This window comes from Pygocentrus nattereri, chromosome 3, assembly GCF_015220715.1.
Source record: "Pygocentrus nattereri isolate fPygNat1 chromosome 3, fPygNat1.pri, whole genome shotgun sequence".
Lineage (NCBI taxonomy): Eukaryota > Metazoa > Chordata > Actinopteri > Characiformes > Serrasalmidae > Pygocentrus > Pygocentrus nattereri.
Window position 1 is genome coordinate 32,579,662 of NC_051213.1, and position 19,238 is coordinate 32,598,899.

Sequence of the window (19,238 nt, forward strand, 5' to 3'; positions counted from 1 at the left end):
GTGTACTGTCCAAGTATACTTGTGAGCACAGTGACCCACATTAAAGTTGTCAACTGTTTTATTTATTTATTTATTTATTTATTTAATTAATGAACTAACTAATTCCGGGCTGTTGGTGACAACACCTGGACTGCTTCACTGTTACTCACCCGTTTAACTTTTGAGGATTATCGTTTTATCTTGGACCAAACTGAGCCCGAACACAGAAAATTAATTGGATACAGAGGTGTAGTCTATGTGATATGTAGGTAAATGCTATATATCCTTTAGAACCCACTAAGTTTTGAATGAAGTCTTCCTTCTGAAAGGAAACGGCACTAGCATTTAACAAAAGAAAGAGTCTAGCGTTGACTTGGTGCTTGTGGAGCCGGTACATCATACATCAGGTACATCGTGCTGCTTGGGGTCAGTGAAATGTCCACTGTTATATCAGATCTGGACAAAAAGCTCTTAAGACCTTTGTCACGGTGGTGAGTGAGGCATGTGCACACAATCCTCAGTAAATTGTGAGCTAATGTTAGCCTAATGTTAGCAGTCACTAGTTATTTTAGCTAGCCTCCATACGTTTGCAGTACAATAAATGCCATGAACTTAAGTAGAAATACTTAAAGGTTACAGTCAAACACGTCCAAGATGAGTGAAATTACACCATGGTTTTGTAATGTTAATGGGTGATTTATTTAGCCAGCCAAGTGTTTTCGTTATGTTGCTGTAGGCTGGCTAGGCTAGTCTTGCTAACAGCTAGTCAGAGAGTTTACACCACCTCACTGGCTGAAACGTACAAGGAACTCAGTTCTCTAGTATTTTGCATATCAAAACATAATAAAATCAGAATCAGGCTTTTTTGGCTCAGTATGTTTGCATGTAGAAATTTGTCTTTGGAGGCGATTACACTGTAAAAAATGGTTTGACAGGTTAACTTGAAAAATGACTTTGTCTTAACACGAAATGTAAACGTTTCATTCAACTCAAATACTTTGAATGAAACAACGCAAAGCAACATTTTTATTACAATGAACAAATGCACTATTTTGCATCAGTTCTGCCATGTGTTATGGTACAGAGTGGCCTAAACCCATGAATAAACCTATGACTTGAGTCGAAGGAAAATGATCTTTCCCAAAACCTGAGTAACTTGAAGAACTTAAAGAACTGCAGTGGAACTTCACAGTACAGCCTGCATCTATCAGCATAGGAAGTTTCTTCACATTTGGTCTAAAATAAACAGCAGAAGCTCAAAAGTGAGAGGTGTGAGCAACAGCAGAGCAGTGCATAAGCTGTCACCAGCTTAATATATATATATATATATATATATATATATATATATATATAAATCATTGTTAATATTCTATCAATTTAGCTCATTCAAATATTAACACTTTTCTCAGCAAATAAACACAGACTACAAAAGTAAATAGATTTTGAAAATGTGTCTTGGGTGCCTAAGACTTTTGCACAGTACTTTTGCACAGTACCTGGAAAATATGTAAAACATAATAAAAAAACTGGTTTATTTAGAGTTAAGGGGATGTAACACCCTGGGAACACATGCATGCTCCCTTTGTAGAACACTTATTTTGTTTCCAATTCATTAGTCAGCCTGCAAGAAGAACTGTTTTCATATTCAGTGCTGTGCACCCCAACAACCCCCCCACCGGCATTTCCCATAAACATGCACACAAACGCTTATGTAGTGTTCCTTTAAAAGGTACATTAAGCAATTTTTAATTAATGAATTTTTTAGGCAATTTATTATTTCAGTAACAACACAACCTGGAAAATATGTAAAACATGGCACAAAAAATTGCTATAGCTACAGCACCAGCACAAGCGTATTGAGAAATCCTGTTTGGAAAACTGTACTACGAACTGGGGGGGGCTTGTGTATGTTTACACTGACCTCCTGACCTCCTATTTTGATAAGACACGCCCCCATCACTTTGCTCCACCTGTACCTCGGCCTGTTAAGCTGAGAAAACATGGTGGAATTTGGCTAGTAGGTTCTAGTACTGTGAGGAAAATCGATTGCTGCCAAAAAAAATAACAAGAAACATTAGGGGGGAAAAAAAATGATGGAAATAAATTATTACAGATGAAGGGGTGGAGCGCAGGATCAGCAACTTCCTGGACACATATGTAAATGCATTATGTATCAACCTTTGAACTGTGTGAATGGTAAAGCCTGGTAAAGTAAAACATTGGAAGAGCCACCTTCATAAATTGGATAAAAGTCTCTCTAAATAAGTGAAATGTAATTGTATGTCATAACTTGCTAAATAGCATAAATCAATCCTTATTGCTGGGGGTAGAGCAGTATTGTAGTCCTCTCTTAATGCTTATATTTCTTAGCTAGGTTGCTGAAAGCAAGCACGATAACCCTGAGATGAAAAACAGCCAAGAGACACTGTATTCACTGTTGTTAACATCTCGTGAAATTGTCGTTTTAGCAATGAAAGAGACTTATGCTTAATGTACTGTGGAGATGTAGGCCATGTTAGGTATCTCTCTGAAGCAAAGTTAGCACAAAACTGGTATACCTAAATAACAAAATAACATGGTAAGGCAGTACACTTAATAGACAGCCTCCCTCTTTGGCATAAAGTGAAAGCATGACAATGCTTGGCAAAGCTAATAATCTTTAAGTAAACCTGGCACTGGGATGACCAGGATGTGATGGTTCAGTCACGACTTTCTCTGCATGTTTCTCAGTTCTGGAGGTACAAAGATCAAGCAGGGTGGTCAGGTGAAATTGGCATTCTGGTTTATATGTTATTCGTCATGTAATGCATTAACACTGTCAGCCTCATCAATTTGATGGAATTCACAATTTTATGTTGTTCTCATATTTTCATCAATGCTCTCACCACAGATAACACCAAACAAACACATCATAAAACCACTGAGAATTCCAGTCCTGTCTGCTATCCTTACCATTGATCTGCAGGTTAACGAATGCAACCAAGCTAACATTAGTGTACTTACTCATCAGTTCTGTCTTTATTATATGCAAAAGGAATGCCAGAGACACGTTTTTTAACCCTTTCAGCCAGAACAAAGGAGACAAACTGAGGTAAGGTACATTATTTTGTAAAAGTATGTGGACACCCCCCTCAATTCAAGTGTTTCAGTCACACCCATTGCTAACAGTTGTATAAAGTTAAGCAAACAGCCATGCGATCCTGATAGACAATTAGTGATTGGGTCGTACTGAATACCTCACTGACTTTAAACATGGCACTGTCATAGGTTGCCACAAGTCAGTTTGTGAAATTGCTGTCTTACTGGATCTGCCGCAGTCAACTGGAAGTGCTATTATTGTGAAATGAAAGCATCTAGGAGCAATGACGGTTCAACAATGAAGCAGTAGACCACACAAAATCACAGAGTGGGGCCGTCAAGTGCTAAAGCATACAGCACCTACCCTCTGTGATTCATTCACTACAGTGGTCCAAACTGCCTCTGGAAGCAACATCACCAAAAGAATTGCACGTCGGGAGCTTCAGAAAATGGGTTGCTATAGCTGAACTATACATAAATGCACAATGCCAAGTGTCGACTGGAGCAATGGAAAGCAATGGTTCTCTGAAGTGATAAATCACACTTCACTATCTAGCAGTCTGATAGACAAATCTAGGTGGCAGATGCCAGGAGAACGTTACCTCTCAAGCCACATAATGCCAACAGTAAAGTTTGGTGGAGGAGGGATAATGGGTCTGGGGTTGTTTTTCAAGGTTTGGACTAGGCCACTCAGTTCCAGTGAAGAGTAATGTTCATGCTACACCATACAAATATATTTTAGACAATTATATGCTTCTAACTTTGAAAGGCTGTTCCTCCCTGTTCCAGTATGACTGTGCGCCTCTTCACTAAGTGACGGCAATAAAGCCATATGACTATGACTTTGTGTAAGGAAGTCCAGAGGCCTGCACAAAGCCATTAACATCAACCCCACTGAACACCTTTGGAACCAGGCCAACGTCAGTGCCTGACCTCACAAATGCTCTTTTCACTGAACACAAATTCCCACAAACACCTGTCAGAACAGAGCCTTCTCAGAAAAGTGGAGGCTGTTATAGCTGCAAATGCCGGCCAACTTCACATTAATCCCCGTGGATTTGGAACAGGACACCCAACATGTTTATAGGGTGCGAAGTAAAGGTGTCCAAACACTTTTCATATATAAATGTAATACCATATAGTGTGTTCAGCTTTTAGGACATTGTCCTCTTCATCTGATGAGTCATTTCTGTTGTTTGAAGAATTCATTCTCTTCATTGTAAAGATTTGAAGAGAGGTACCACAATTATACAGATGCAATAAAACATTCAGCTTCCCAGCTGCAGAATTACCTATCTGCCTTCATTCGTTCAAACAGCCCAAAGCAATGGAAGAGGAGTTTCCTAGTCTTTAAAACAGAAAATCTCTAGAGAATATTGCAGTGGCACTGTAGGTGAGTAGACATGTTTATAACAGATGTAGCGACAGTTAAATTGTTCTTTCTGGTTGGAGTGACCCTTTAACAACAGTGGACTTTTATGCAGACTTGATATGCTATGTGCAGACTGTGTTGAGGACTGAAACGTGTTGAGGATGATGTTTTACTCCTATTTCTATAGGCTACTTTTACTTCTACTCAAGTCATCATTTGATTGAAGTAACAGCACTTAACATAGGGTTTTGCTACACTACCTAGTGCTGGTCATGAAGCCTAGACCAGATTCTACTGTGTGGTGTGGTTTGTTTTCTTGTGAATAATGACTAGAATACTAATGGGTGTCATATGGGGTACAGCTAGCCCAGGAGCAGGTATTTACAGCCTTTAGAGTTAGCATTATCACCTTCATCTGCCTGATGAAAACGCTCCCAGGAGTAATTGTGTGTGTGTGTGTGTGTGTGTGTGTGTGTGTGTGTGTGTGTGTGTGTGTGTGTGTGTGTGTGTGTGTGTGTGTGTGTGTGTGTGTGCGTATTTATAACCTGGTGTTGCAGCTACAGATTCAGGACACCATTATATTTTGACACTGAGGCCTTAAGAAAAAAAAGTAAGCCCTACATGACATCAGTTATTTGCTTTGCCGCTCCTGTCCCTTGTCCAACACACACACACACACACACACACACACACACACACACACACACAAACACAGGCTTCAGGCGGCAAGTCCCTGTCATCATGTCCAAGCTCAGTTTATTTATTTGAGTTTTGCCCCTGGACAAGACCTCACAGCTGGGGAAATCTTCTCATCTCAAATCTAGGAGGATCTGAGGAGGTTCCACAGCACAAACAAACACCCACTCTCTCATTCTCTGTCTCTCTCTTCCGCTCTCTGTTTCTGTCTTTCTCTCTCGCTCTGTCTTGCTCTATCTATTTTGCTGCTTCACTCTCTCTCTTGCTCTGTTTTGCTCTTTTGTTCTCTCTCTTTCGCTACCACTCTCTTACTCTCTGTTATCTCTCTCCCTTTCTCCCTCTGTCTTTCTCTCCCTCTCTCTCTCTCTCCCTCTCTCTCTCTCTGTCTGTCTTTCTCTCTCTTACACACAAACACATGCGCACACACACACACACACACACACACACACACACACACACACACACACACACACACACACACACACACACACACACACAGCTTATGTGATAACAGCATAAATTTTAGTTTTTGTGAAATACTGGCAGGTAAAGTCTGCCGATTATTTTATTTTTTTAGTTTAATCAAATCCTGAGGAAAAAAAAGCCTAGATGTTTGCAGCTTCTTCATAAATTTTATTTACTGCTGGCTGATGGTGCATTTTCAGAGCACATTTGAGCTGGAATTATCTACAGCTAGAGTAAAACCACTCTGGCAGTAGTACAGCGTATATCTGGAAGAAGCATCTGTAGAAACAGCTGAACCAATGAAACAACATAAACAATCGCATGGACCAGAACAGCCCCAGCCTCTTCACAATGTCCAAGCATGTGCAAATCACCTTTAGCTCTCAGCAAACCAGATCATTTCACTAATACAAGCTTTTTAATTATAGTTTCAAGCATGCACAGTGAGGCACAGTCAAAACACCTGCTTCTACATAAGCAGCTCATTAGTGCTTTTCTGCATTCGTTATGTTTTGGTGTGAAAGAACTCTGTATGTTTATTTTGTCACAGAAACATCTAGGAAACAGATTCATGTTTCCAGGGTCCTATATTCCCATTTTTGTTATCTAGCTACAAAGCTTGCAAGAACAACATAAGAAGGGTAAGGCAACACACTTAAAGCAGACAAAGTACTTATTCAAAAAGTACATCATCAAAAAAAAAAAGTATCTCCAATTTTGTTGATTTTTATTTTTCTATACAATTTAAACAGTGTGCCTGTCCTTTATATTGTGTAGCAATTTCACAATGAAGAGACCAGTAGAAATGCTCCATAAATCTCTTTAAATTAACTTCCATTCAAAGTTCAGAATGTGTTTGCCCTCTCATATAAAGTGTCTATTTTTGGGTCATCTAGGAAAGCTTTCCACAAAGGTTAGGAGTATGTCTAGGGGAATTTCTGGCCATTCTTCCAGAAGTGCATTTGTGAGGTCAGACACTGATGTTGGACGAGAAGGCCTGGCTCACAGTCTCCGCTCTAATTCATCCCAAAGGTGTTCTACCAGGTTGAGGTCAAGACTCTGTGCAGGCCAGTCAAGTTCTTCCACACCAAACTCGCTCATCCATGTCTTTATAGAAATTGCTTTGTGAACTGGTGCACAGTCATGTTGGAACAGGAAGGGGCCGTCCCCAAACTGTTCCTACAAAGCTGAGAGCCTGAAATTATCCAAAATCTCTTGGTGCTGAAGCATTAAGAGTTCCTTTCACTGAAACTAAGAGACAGAGCCCAAGTCCTGAAAAACAACCCCACACCATAATCCCCCCTCCACCAAACTTTACACTTGGCACAATGCAGTCAGACAACTCCTGGCAACCGCCAAACCCAGACTCATCCATCGGATTGCCAGATGGAGAAGCGTGATAGGTCACTCCAGAGAACACGTCTCCACTGCTCTGGAGTCCTGTGGCGGCACTTTACACCACTGCATTCCACTTTGCATGGCGCTTGGTGATGTCAGGCTTGGATGCAGATGCTCGGCCATGGAAACCCATTTCATGAAGCTCTCTACGCTGTTCTTGAGCTGATCTGAAGGCCACGTGAAGTTTGGAGGTCTGTAGCAATTGCCTCTGCAGAAAGTTGGTGACCTCTGCTCACTATGCGCCTTCACATCCTCTGACCCAGCTCTGTCATTTTACGTGGCCGATCACTTCATGGCTGAGTTGCTGTCATTCCCGATCGCTTCCACTTTGTTATAATACCACTGGCAGTTGACTGTGGAATATTTAGTAGTGAGTAAATTTCACGACTGGACTTGTTGCACAGATGGCGTCCGTTTACGGTACCACGCTGGAGTTCACTGAGCTCCTAAGAGCGACCCATTCTTTCACAAATGTTTGTAGAAGCAGTCTGCAGGCCTGGGTGCCTGGTTTTATACACCTGTGGCCATAGAAGTGATTGGAACACCTGAATTCAATGTTTTGGATAGGTAAGTGAATACTTCTGGCAATATAGTGTATCATATACAGGGCATACCTGGGAATGCCTTGAATATAAGCACACTCCCAAATAACCAATCTACTAAGTGCTTCCAATTAAAAGTGTTATTTTGCACCCGTTATAAACCAGTTCACATTCAGTTTGTTGCAATGTAAAGATATAATTGTGAAATCCAATGACTGTAGGAAATCAGTAGTGAACAGTACTGAACCCATCCTCATTTACCATTAGGTCCTGCTGGTACCAGTCTTGAGCAAGTACCAAATAAATGGGACCTTTAGCACTCGACTGATGATCAATGGAAAAAGCACAGTGCCAGTTTTGTGAGGAAAAAAAAAAAAAACGCCTTTAACATTTGGTATAGGAATTCTATGTCTTACTTACTGCAGTTCTGGTATTCCTCTGCCTCTCTCTGCCACATGGCCCTAAGATGAGTTGGAGAGAGATGCAGCTTTATATGGTCTATGGAGCCTGTGTAAAGCTTGAGAGCAGCTAACACTGAGAGCTATCGTCATATTACTACATACTATGTTACTAACCATTATCAGTCATGCATAAATGTGACACTGAAATATTAATAATAACTGACTTCTGTATTTTTGCCAGTTTTCTCATCTATAAGTTTTAGATTAAGTTATGTATACATGTTTGCAGGGAGTTTAGCTACTTTTAAGAATTCTTTAGCCAAAAGCAAATGCTGTACACTTCAGCTGGTCTCTCAGGGCAGGAGAGTTACCGCAGTATGGCTCACAATTCAAACCTTTACAAAATCCTCCAAATCTAATGGATAATGCATTCTTGCTATTCTGTATGCAATTGCAAATTTGTAGGTGTTTGGTGAAGGTGTAAGGCAAACCAGACCTCAGCATCATTGAATGTGTTTGACATTACTTCGATCATGAGATCCAGCTTGTATGACTGAAAAATATCTCTGTAGATTTCTCAAAAAAAAAAGAAAAAAGAAAGTAAGTCTCACAAAAGAATAGAAGCTGTAATTAAGGGAAAGGCTGGACACACTAAATACTGCTTTTTCTGCCACTGAAAAATGAGTAACTATACTTGAGTGGAAATGAACTAATCCACTATTATACAGTGTATCCAACCGGGTCTCACTCCCTATGCGTATGAAATCGTACGCAAAACTAAACACTGGGATGCGTACTCATGCGTACGCAGAGAGCTGCGTACAAATGTTACGCCGCTATCAAATACATGTAAATACTCGCCGATTCCCGACAAATCGATCCCTAGGCTATATTTAGGTGTCCAAACTGATCGTAGTATCTACTCTGTACAGTATATTAACGCAAACGCTAAAAAAAGATGAGACATTTGACGTTTTACGAGTTGAGAGAGAGAGACATAGAGAGAGATGCACTTACTGAGCGAATGCCTAGAATACAGTGGGATTCGGTCAGAATTCTTCACTAAAAAGACCAACATAATCGCTTTATTAAAACCCTTCCTGAGCAATGATGTCTGAGGTAAATATAAGCGTGCTATACACTGGAGCACAGTATGTTCAGGCCTGCCACAGAGTAAGGGACGGAGATACACACCAATGAGCACACACGTTATTATTAATTAATAATAATAATAGTATTAATATTAGTAATTAATATATTATTCATAATTCTGTTATTAATTAATAAACTATGAGAGTTTAATAGTTTCATAGTTTAGGGTTTGTTCGGTTTGTTTTTGGCTACTTTTTTCTGATGTGTGGAGACAAACGTAATTTTCACCTAAACGTATTCCTTCTTTTATTCTCTGTTTCTGGTTCTTCTCAGGTTCTGATATGCCTAAATGAACTGATTAGTATCCAAGCTCAAATAATGATGGATTTTACATCTTCAGAAGTGATGTGCGAGGTTGCCAATTTAACAAAGGAATTTACTTTTAGTCATTCTTGTTCGTTTTAGTTAACCTCACTTGTAACAGGAATTCATTCATAATAGACCACGTATGGAAACATCCCAATATATGTATGTATTTAGTTAACAAGAATGTGCTCAGACAAAGACTCTTACTGTGAAGTTCTGGTTGCATTGGTAAGGTTGCTATCCAATTTGAGCGCGATTGCGACCATCGATATCAAGGTTTTGAAGCAAAGATCGTTTAAGGGAGGGTCTAAGTTAGGGCACTACATTTCATACAGCCTCATTTATGAAAGCTAATGCATTGAAGTGAAAGTGAGCGCCCCCCATCTTTCGGACTGTGTGCACTTCCGCCCGATCCTCTGGACACGGAACCACAGCTCGCTTTTCCCTCCACACGGTGAGTGTGTAAGCAGTCCGGTGCTTAACTTGACTTCGTTTTAATAACAGACACATGCAATTCTGAATACATTAACAGTTTTTTTTCATTAATATAAACTTAAATAAAATGCAATATTAAGTAGGAGCTCGGTTTAACATCCCAAGAGTATAAGACAAATGTGCACAGTCTGGTCATGCTGCTAGCTAAACTAGTAAACTAGCTTAGATTAGCTAGCATGCCTTTAATAAACTTGAGATTTTAATCACTCTTCCTTTTGTAAGTATCGCAATTTCTATAAAGTTATGTTGCCCTGTGCACCATGTAGTAGTTTACTTTTGACATGCTAAGAATGCGTGTCGGTGTTTAACAGGTGAAAATGTTCTTTGCTAGCTAGCATTAGAGCTGGCCTAATTAGAGCATGTGCCTAATATGTATACCTAAATAATCCACAGGTCTACACTAACATTACTCAAACTGTATGTCCATTAATGAATGATATAGAAATGACATTACAGCTAGAGCTGGTTGATATGTGAATTGTGAAAACATGAGTAAGAAGTTTTCATGATACGTGGTAGTATTTAATAAATGAGTTAAAATATTTTCAGAGTATAAACGCACAATGATATTTTTTTAAACATTTCACACACTGTGCTCTACCAAATCTAGTTGGAGAGGCCTAATTACTTTTATTACTGACAGTATCTGCAATATGCTCCGAAAAATTATATGGTAACATTAAATGTTTTGACATCTTTTTTTTTTCTTTTCACAGACCTTTCAGATCCCTCCTCACATCCATCTATCTCTCTATCCTTTATAGCGACCCAACGGCACTTTTAAGAGCCACTCGTCTGTCTGTCTATCCATACATCCATTCATCCATCCATATATCTGTCTGTCTGTCTTGGTGTTTATCTGTCTACCTGTTTATCTGTCTGCATTGTCTGTGTGTGTGCATCTGTTGTCTGTCTGTGTATCTGTAGGTGTCATATTTTTGCCTTCATTTACACCATGGACTCTGAAGGAGACTCTGGTAATAAATTCCACAAGCTTCTTCAGGAAGCACAGAGACTTGCAGCAGAGCTCAATCCAAAATTGGTAATACTGTGTTTTTTTTTCTTTTTACATGTTGTGGTAACAGTATGAGCATGGCATGATCTTTATTATGGATATTTACTGAAGCAGTTTAATGAGCCTGGGTATGTGTACTAATTTTTATTTTACAATCATAGGCAAAGAAAAGAAGGTCGGCAAAACCCGTATCTGGTGTTGTTAGTTGGAGACAGAGGGATAATTCAGGACAAATTATTCCAAAATTTCCCCCAAAGACTTATAACTCGACTACACGTAATAAATGTTCTTTTTGGTCTCTAAATTTGAATTGTACAGGTCTTCTGATAGTTTAATAATGAAAATGTACCTTGGTCTCACATTGCTTTTTGTTCCAAACTCAGGTAAAAGGAGCAGTTCTGAAGTGGCTGAACCAGTATTTCAGCAGCCTGAGCCAACACCTTATGGTCAGTAGAAATCTGTTACACAGATTATACATACCTAACTGTTAGTCACACATTTAATAATTTAGTAATATTTTTTGTCTTACATTTACAGATAGTGCTCAAGAACTTAATGCACTGCAAGACATTCTCAGGGACATTCCTCCACAAGAGAAGGGCACTGTGCCACTAAGCTGGGCTGAACGGCAAGCTCAAAGCTCAGAGAAGTGGAATGCTTCTAGATCAGCCATGGTTAAAAACATATTTCTCGCAGAGCACACAGACACCTATATCTGTGACATCTGCCTGCAAAACACATCTGTTGTGAGGTGCAGAGATTGTTTGCCAAGACAGTTCCTGTGCAGTTCCTGCGATACACAGATACATCAGCACATCCTCCATAACCGAGAAGCCATGTTTGAGGGATTCTATCAACCCTTAGCCCCAAACATGATCATTCAACTTCAAAATGATGGGTCACACCAGATAAAGCATGAAGATTTTAAATTCTTTTAAATAGTTGTGCAATGTGTTTGCCATCTGTTTTTTCAGCTCTGATTAATTTTGTTGCCATTAATTTTTTTCTTCTGTGTTTTAGTTCGACTGTTGCCGGTTCGTCTACCTCAACAGTGTACCTGTTCTCCCAGTCAGCTAAAGCTGACCTGTGGCAAAGAGGTCATCCTTGTTGGAATTAATGGTAAGTACTTGGTTCAGTTCAATTAAATGCAAACGACTGAATTCATGCTGCTTACACAGCTCTTTTTGATTTCAGGACGGTACCAACTAAATTTGCCAACATTGAGCTGTTCTCAGTGCATGAAAAGCTGGACCACTGGACTTGATGAACTAGTACAATGTGGATATTGGCCTGCTACCATCAACCACCAGACCATCTTCCATGTAGACCTGTTCCAGTCTTTCCAGGATCTGAAGCAGCTGGCTCCTGGGCTTTCTCGTCAAGCATTTATTGGAATGCTTGATGAAAGAACAAAGTATTTTGGCAGAGTAAGCGTGCATCATATTTCTTTGTTGTAGATCAGGGCCAGTCTTATCCACAAAGGGTCACTGTGGCTGCAGATGGTCTTTCCAATCAAGCAGAACCTATTTCTATTTGTTTAAAGGTGCTGTAGAATACATTTATCTATTTTACATTATTCTCTAATTTGTACATAGAAGGTATGCGACCTTGGTTGGGGTGAAAAATGCCCACATGAGGTTTTTACATGCCCATTTACAGGTTAAAATGTGTTGGTGGTTCTTGTTATATTTTGAGGTAAGGAACTCTGGACCTGGATGCCCTGATAGTTTTGCACAGTTTGGTAATTTTATTCCTGCTCAAGCACCCCTGGTTTAACTCATCAGCTAATTACTTTACTGTGCTGTACTCTGGCCGTCAGTGTGGTGTATAATGTGTGGTACACAATGTGTTGAAGTATTTTTTAATTACATGTAATGAAGAAATGTATGTGTACAATTAGTTCATCACCTTTGTGTTTTTTCTGTTATTTTGCAAGACCGGAAAAATATGTGGTGACACATTCCAGCGGTCATTTCTGGAGTGGTGCTACGCGCAGCATGAGGTGGACAAACTGTTGGAAGTTGAGCCCTTCCGGTGTACAGCATGTTCACCACAAATGCATGCTGTATCAGTGGATGGAAATAGAAAATTATACCGATTTAAGAATGCATCAGGGTATGAAGTTGTGTTCAGAATACTTCTTTTTTCAAACAGAACACATGTTGTTTCAAAAGCTGTTCATGTTTGTAGCATTACAGAAATCTAGCTTTTTCTATTGTGCAGAAGTGCCACAAAGGGACTTTTTGATGGCACCTTCCTGGCCAGAGATGAGGAGGTGTCAAGTTTTGTTGCTCAAATCCAGCAGGCAACCAAACATGTAAATGTACACTAATGTTTTTTTTTTTTTAAGAATTTATATTTTGTGTTCATTGATCTGTTTAAATTAATTACTTATTTGTGTAACACATTCGTTTTTCTTTTCTAATCCTTGCATTTTTGTGCTGTTTTATTTAATTATAGACTCCTGGGAAAGGAATGTGCGGATCATCACAATGGACAGCTGCAAAAGAGCATTCTGGGAAATCTGCCTCAAAAATTGATGAGGAGGGGCTGGAAATCGCTGTGTGCCGGCATGGGGTGCTTTTGAGAGCACTGAATATGTTCAGAGGGGAGATTTATGCTTACCCTCTGTATCTGCAGAAGGAACTGTCCCCCTCAAATGTTTCCTTTTTCTGTTCAGATGTGGCATGCAAGTATTATCCGTATTTGGAAAAGGTCTCCAATAAGTGCTCTGAACTGCAGGGACTATTGGAGATGCATCCACTTCTTTCAGTGATGCATGCCAAAGCACACTCCTGGACATGTGAGGTAAGCAAAGGTTGTATAAAATCTCAACAGCTATGTGAAAACTGTTGGCTAAACAAACCAAAATATGAATTTTAAATCAATTTGAAAACTATTCCCAAGATTTCTCAAAAACTGTGTTACAGTTGAAATGGGGTGGACGCAATCAAGAAGGCGCTGGCAATACCATTGGTGAGGAAGTGGAGCAGGTAAAGATAATTTAAAGCACTATGTAGCTGTTGAAGTGTAGAGGTTGTAATGAGACTTGATAGTTCGAGCATGATAATGAAAAATTACTGACATTTATATCTATGTTAGGTAAATAGCTTCCTGTCCAGGGCTGCTATCTCCACAAAATACATGTCTAAAGGTGGTAAGTATTTTTTGGTATACAATAAACCCATCACATGTATTTGTGATACACAGCCATTGAAATTACAATGAAGTTAAATGTTTCAAACTTTTTGTTTACAGGAAGAACAGACATGCTCACAGTTCTGGCAATGGGGTGGAACAAAAAGAAAATGAGTAACATGGACAAAATATTGGCCCAAAGATATGCTAAGGTACCCCATTTAACTGACTGGAACTGTTCTTAACGCTTTTAAAATGTTACTGAATACTGAAAAATGTTTGGTGATATGATTTGGTAATATTAAAGGCCGTCCAGAGAGTGGCAGATGATAAGCTTAAGCTGGAGGAGCTCAAAGCTGAGTTAAGGATTGATGATGCTGTTATCCAACAGTGGGTCACTGAGGTGCAACACTGGCCTGAAGGTAATATACTGAAGTAAATATTGATCTTGTGTCCTTATTCAGTAATATTTTATTCTAAAGTCACTTTTTCCTAATAGCAAATTCTAGTTTGGAGGGTGAAGCCTCAAGGGAGGTCATTCTGAAGAAGAAAATTGAAGGACTGTACCTTAGTGTCATGCAGAGGAAACATCGCCTTTACCGTCAGACAGGTATGATTCCTCATTATTTAGCAATTTTTCTTTCAGCCAACTGATTGTTTCTTTCTTTTGTAATGTACTAAACATAACATCATGTAAATTATGTAAATATTGTTGTGCATGTTATTCAGGTCTTTATATTCAATTCAGGTCAACTTTATTGTCATTATGCCTATATAGGATTGTACAGTACAACAAAATACTGTCAGCCTATTTCTCCAGTGAAGTGAAAGTGAATAGTGATATTGATTAAGTAAACTTTGAATAAGTAGACTGATATTTTCTTCCGCAGACAGCAACAAGAGACGACATAAGATGCGCCAGAAAATTGCAGAGGAAAAGGCAGCTTTATCTTCTGCTATTGAAGAGCTACGTGAACAGACGGACATCATTCTGCCTGCTGTTGATGAGCTTCTCTTGACTGAAAATTTTGTGTGGTCCTGGACTTATCTTGGACCCAGTAAGAACATGTACAATACAGAGCTCAAATGTAGCTTTTGCATACTAAATACATCCTAAATAACTGCTTGTGTTGCTTAATAGGTAGAGCCAGCACTTGCCAGACCTGCCAACCTTTACGCATTTTGCGTAGCAGATACGCATTTAGACATCAAACTACGCTGCTACGATTTGTCACTTCAAAATACGAGAAAAGCCATCGATGGCTTTGAGTTCAACTGTCTGTGCATTTGCGCACTGGGCAGGTTGTCTATGGGTGTAACTGCATTGGGCAGCAACCAGTTGGGAAGACTTTGACCAATCATAGTGGTAGTTTTAAACTCTTCAAACAGGCTACAAGCGGAGAGCCGTCAAAACGAAAGTAACGAATTTAGTTTTCATCCCTCTCAGTCCATCTTCATACTGTGACTGGTTTTAAAGGGAGGACTGTACTAAACAGTTTCAGAGGTAACTGGCAGGATATGGGAATTGTGAATTGTCAATGTCAAAACTAGGCTACTCAAAAACAAGATGCAAAATATAAACTTTTTTTTTTTTTAAGTTTTAGCATTTCGCTTGTGTAAATATCCCCCTGCGAGCGTGAATGTGAAACTCGTGAGCACAGCAAGAAGTCCTGCGTGCGTGTTTATCATCATGTTGCGCTCAAACCGCCTTTTTCATTCTCGATTGTCTTCGCACGCCATGTGTCACCTTCGACTGCTTTCTGTGCTCGAGTGAAATGTTTGTGAAATGTTCGAGTATTGGATTGAGATGTTTTTGTTTTTTATGCATGCATTCACTGATACCTGTTGCCCGAGTGCAAATGTACCTGACCTTGTGCCGTGCCTTGCTGTGATGTGCTGTGCCACCCCACCGCAAGAAGTTGCTACTCAAAAAGAATTCCCAGGTTGGCAGGTCTGACTTGCTGTAAGCTTAAATATTTCTATTTCTTTCTATGAACAGCTGATCTCAGAACAAAGAAGGCCATCTTTGACCAGGTGATGGTGATCAGGAGAATGCAAGAGGAGGAGCAAATTGTAGTTCAGGAGATGAGGAGGCACTTGAACTCCCTCATAGGTGTTGCTGGGAGTCTAAAAACCTTACTGCTGGACCAAAGTAAGTTTTTCATCATTGCAGTTAATAGCATTTTTGCAGTATGTAGTCAAGAGTATGCAACTTGATTGAAGGACTATTTGTGCTTCAGCAAAACCTGGTGTGGGGGGCATTGTTAATCTGCTTTTTCATCCAATTCTTAGGCAATGGCGCACACTGTGGATATCACAGCATGTTGAGGAGGAGATTGAGTGTTGTGAATGCCCAAGTACATCACACAAAAGCATCATTCAGCTTGGCTCTTCATGGAGAAATGACATCCCAAGATATGCTGTCTGAGGACAGGGAGGAACAAGTGTCAGATGTGGAGGACACATCTGATGATGACAATGACATTGATTCTTCATAAGTACATTGAGATTATTAAATACCCATGTCTAGTTCTTTGGGCTTCAAAACAGCTTATGGTGCATGATGTGGTGCATTATCACCACATCATTTACAGGTAGTTCTCGACTTACGTCCATTCGACTTTACGACCGTTTTATGAAAGGTGAGCTACGAATTTAAGAATTAAGAATTTAACTTATAATTCGTGCTTAGTTCTTTTTCTCAAATGAAAAGCGAATCAACAGCCGAATTACAACCGAGACTTGCCTAAATAGTAGCGGCCGTTGGCGTAGTGCACTACTTAGGCTTGCTTTCTAGTGTTGTAGTACGCGGTTTGAGATTCAGCTAAAGAGCGCACAATGGAAGAGAAGAGTATTTTGATTGACACTGGAAAAAAACAATCACGATCGGCACTCGGAATAACAAGGGGTTGACCATCATCCCGGAAGATATGTTATGTTCTGAATTGCAATTAGTGTTTTACTTTAAATTAACTGTAAAAAAAAAAGAAAGTGTATTAATAGACGCTTCAAATGACATAAAATGAACAAAGAAAAGTATGACATATAACAATAATAAGGAAAATGATGATAAAATATGATTTAAAGATTTTCATAACATCATTACACAGTACTGTACATATAGCCTACTCGAGTTACGTCCAATCAGCTTTACAACGGGTTTGTTGGAACCAGTCGTCGTCGTAAGTCGAGAACTACCTGTAATTGCTTTGGCCAATTCTGTGTTGGGTGGAGAAGACATCTCTGGGAGTGAAAAACACTTTTTATTATTAAATTTTATAATCTGTTCTTTTGATCACAAAAATTACAAAGGACACCTACTCATTCACGTCTTATTCGAGCTGTGCTGAATTACTATATATGTATCACAGGCCTGAGAATAGCCTGAATTAATTTCATTGTTATATCTGTGTGTATGTGTGTAATTATATAATTGAGGAGGCAGTTTTTGCACAGGAGACAAGACCCCTGAAGCTTGTATATAGTCTTCATTGTGCATATACAGTTAAATTTGCATACTATCATGAAACGCGCTGTACACTTTCCAGTGCACATAATGGATACTGCTGAATTGGTATTATTCTGTGCATTTATCCTTAGTCTAATGTTAATATGGACAATTGTCAAGAAAAAAAATGCTTTACATTGTGAATAAATGGTACTGTATCTGAATCTTTATGGTAGAGAACTTTGTCTTTTTTTATTCACCATGAAAATGCACTATACATTACATTAATCTTCAAGTTATATTAATGGGCAAACATGCTGTGCAGGAAAAGTAGGTCACCAACACAGATGGAAAATTGTGCAAACACCGTTACATAGATAATCATGACGAGACCTGTGCTGTGTATTTTTGGATCCGATAGGATTTATAGTTTTTAATAAATTTAAGTTTAAATATTTTAAAATCCCCATAGGAATGAATGGGGCAGTTTTTTAAACCGATGATGCAGCAGTAGGCCACTCAGTCTCACAGACACGCAGGGTCCCTCTCCCTCACACTCATGACACTTCTGCTAAATACACATATACACTAACATGCATGCACACACATACCCACATAGTTAGGACTCTATAGCAACCACTTGGTAACACCCTAGCAGCCACCTGGGATACCCTAGCAACTACCTAGTAATACCCTAGCAACAACATAGTAAAACTCTAGTAACCACCTGGAATGTCATAGCAACTGCCAGGTAACACCCTAGCAACTACTTAGCAACACCCTAGCAATGACATAGTAACTCCCTAGCAACTGCCTGGAATATCATGCAACAGAGGACATAGGTATTTTTTACATGCTTCAGCACTCGGCAGCCCCACTGTGTGTTTGCACGGTGTCACGGGGGGTCGGCGTCCCAGCTCTGGGGACACGACTACTCCCTCCATTCCTGCCTCCACCTCTAGGGGAGCACACTTTACACCATCCCTACCCAATTCCCAATCACCTGAGTATTAATCCAAAACACCTAGTCCTCGTTGGGTTTGGTGTCTTGTCTCCCTTATTTCCACAGGTTTCACCAGTCCAGCGCTGCGCATTGCAAAGCCTGCATATGAATGCAGCGCTGTGCCTGGTGACCTTGTGCCTGTGCAACTCCAAACTGCCACTAGAAGCAATAACATAAGAACTGGGAAGAAGGGAACATTTTTTGGTATCAGACTCCCAGTATCTCTGCCTAGGTTGTTCTGCATGATAGAAGAGTCATATATACAGTTCTTAATGCCATTTGACCCCTGGAGGTCCAGCAACACCCCCAGGAATAACAAAAATTTGCACACTTTAAAAAACTCTAATTCAGCAACTAATTCACATATAAATGTGAAATTTCATACATTGATTATTTATATAAGAAATAAAGTAGGAGGCACCTTTCAAGCTTATATGAAAATATCAAGTTTATAAAAAAATGTTTTATCATGCTGATGAATTATGTCACATATTGAATTATGTGACATGATTTATGACCCTAAAAATGTAAATAAAAACAGAATGCTCAACAGTTTCTGCCTCGGGGACGCATTGCATAGGACCCCCACATGAACATATTGCAAGCACGGACACCTAGATCAAAGGGCAGACACGTGGCAAACCTTTCAAGGTGCCCTTATGGGCTATACTATATAGAGCACTATAGGGGCAAAATCAGGCATATAACATGCTTCTGTGGCCCAACGCATGAATGCAGTCACATGCTGCT

At 39.6% G+C, this 19,238-nt stretch overlaps 1 protein-coding gene across 2 annotated transcripts; it reads left to right on the forward strand.

The window, feature by feature from the left end:
• The first annotated feature begins 8,678 nt into the window (after positions 1 to 8,678).
• LOC119262794 lies at positions 8,679 to 17,713 on the forward strand. 2 transcript variants are annotated; one of them, XM_037536025.1, is made up of 18 exons: positions 8,679 to 9,843; positions 10,601 to 10,926; positions 11,061 to 11,175; positions 11,283 to 11,345; positions 11,437 to 11,820; positions 11,920 to 12,018; positions 12,094 to 12,326; positions 12,836 to 13,014; positions 13,123 to 13,222; positions 13,360 to 13,707; positions 13,830 to 13,892; positions 14,002 to 14,056; positions 14,158 to 14,249; positions 14,345 to 14,459; positions 14,537 to 14,647; positions 14,928 to 15,095; positions 16,037 to 16,189; positions 16,330 to 17,713. In XM_037536025.1, the coding sequence occupies exons 2-18, from the start codon at positions 10,840 to 10,842 to the stop codon at positions 16,533 to 16,535; spliced, it is 2,571 nt and encodes an 856-aa protein (XP_037391922.1). In that variant the 5' UTR covers positions 8,679 to 9,843; positions 10,601 to 10,839; the 3' UTR covers positions 16,536 to 17,713. The 2 variants fall into 2 exon arrangements, with proteins under 2 accessions (XP_037391922.1, XP_037391930.1); XM_037536033.1 differs by having other exon boundaries at positions 8,679 to 10,926; positions 13,123 to 13,216.
• The last annotated feature ends 1,525 nt before the right edge of the window (positions 17,714 to 19,238 follow it).

Excerpts from the sequence above, each read along its gene's own strand:
- LOC119262794 (XM_037536025.1), top strand. The coding sequence starts at position 10,840 with ATGGACTCTGAAGGAGACTCTGGTAATAAATTCCACAAGCTTCTTCAG. Across the intron at positions 11,176-11,282 it reads GACTTATAACTCGACTACAC|GTAAAAGGAGCAGTTCTGAA; the intron begins GTAATAAATGTT and ends TTCCAAACTCAG. Across the intron at positions 16,190-16,329 it reads AACCTTACTGCTGGACCAAA|GCAATGGCGCACACTGTGGA; the intron begins GTAAGTTTTTCA and ends TCCAATTCTTAG.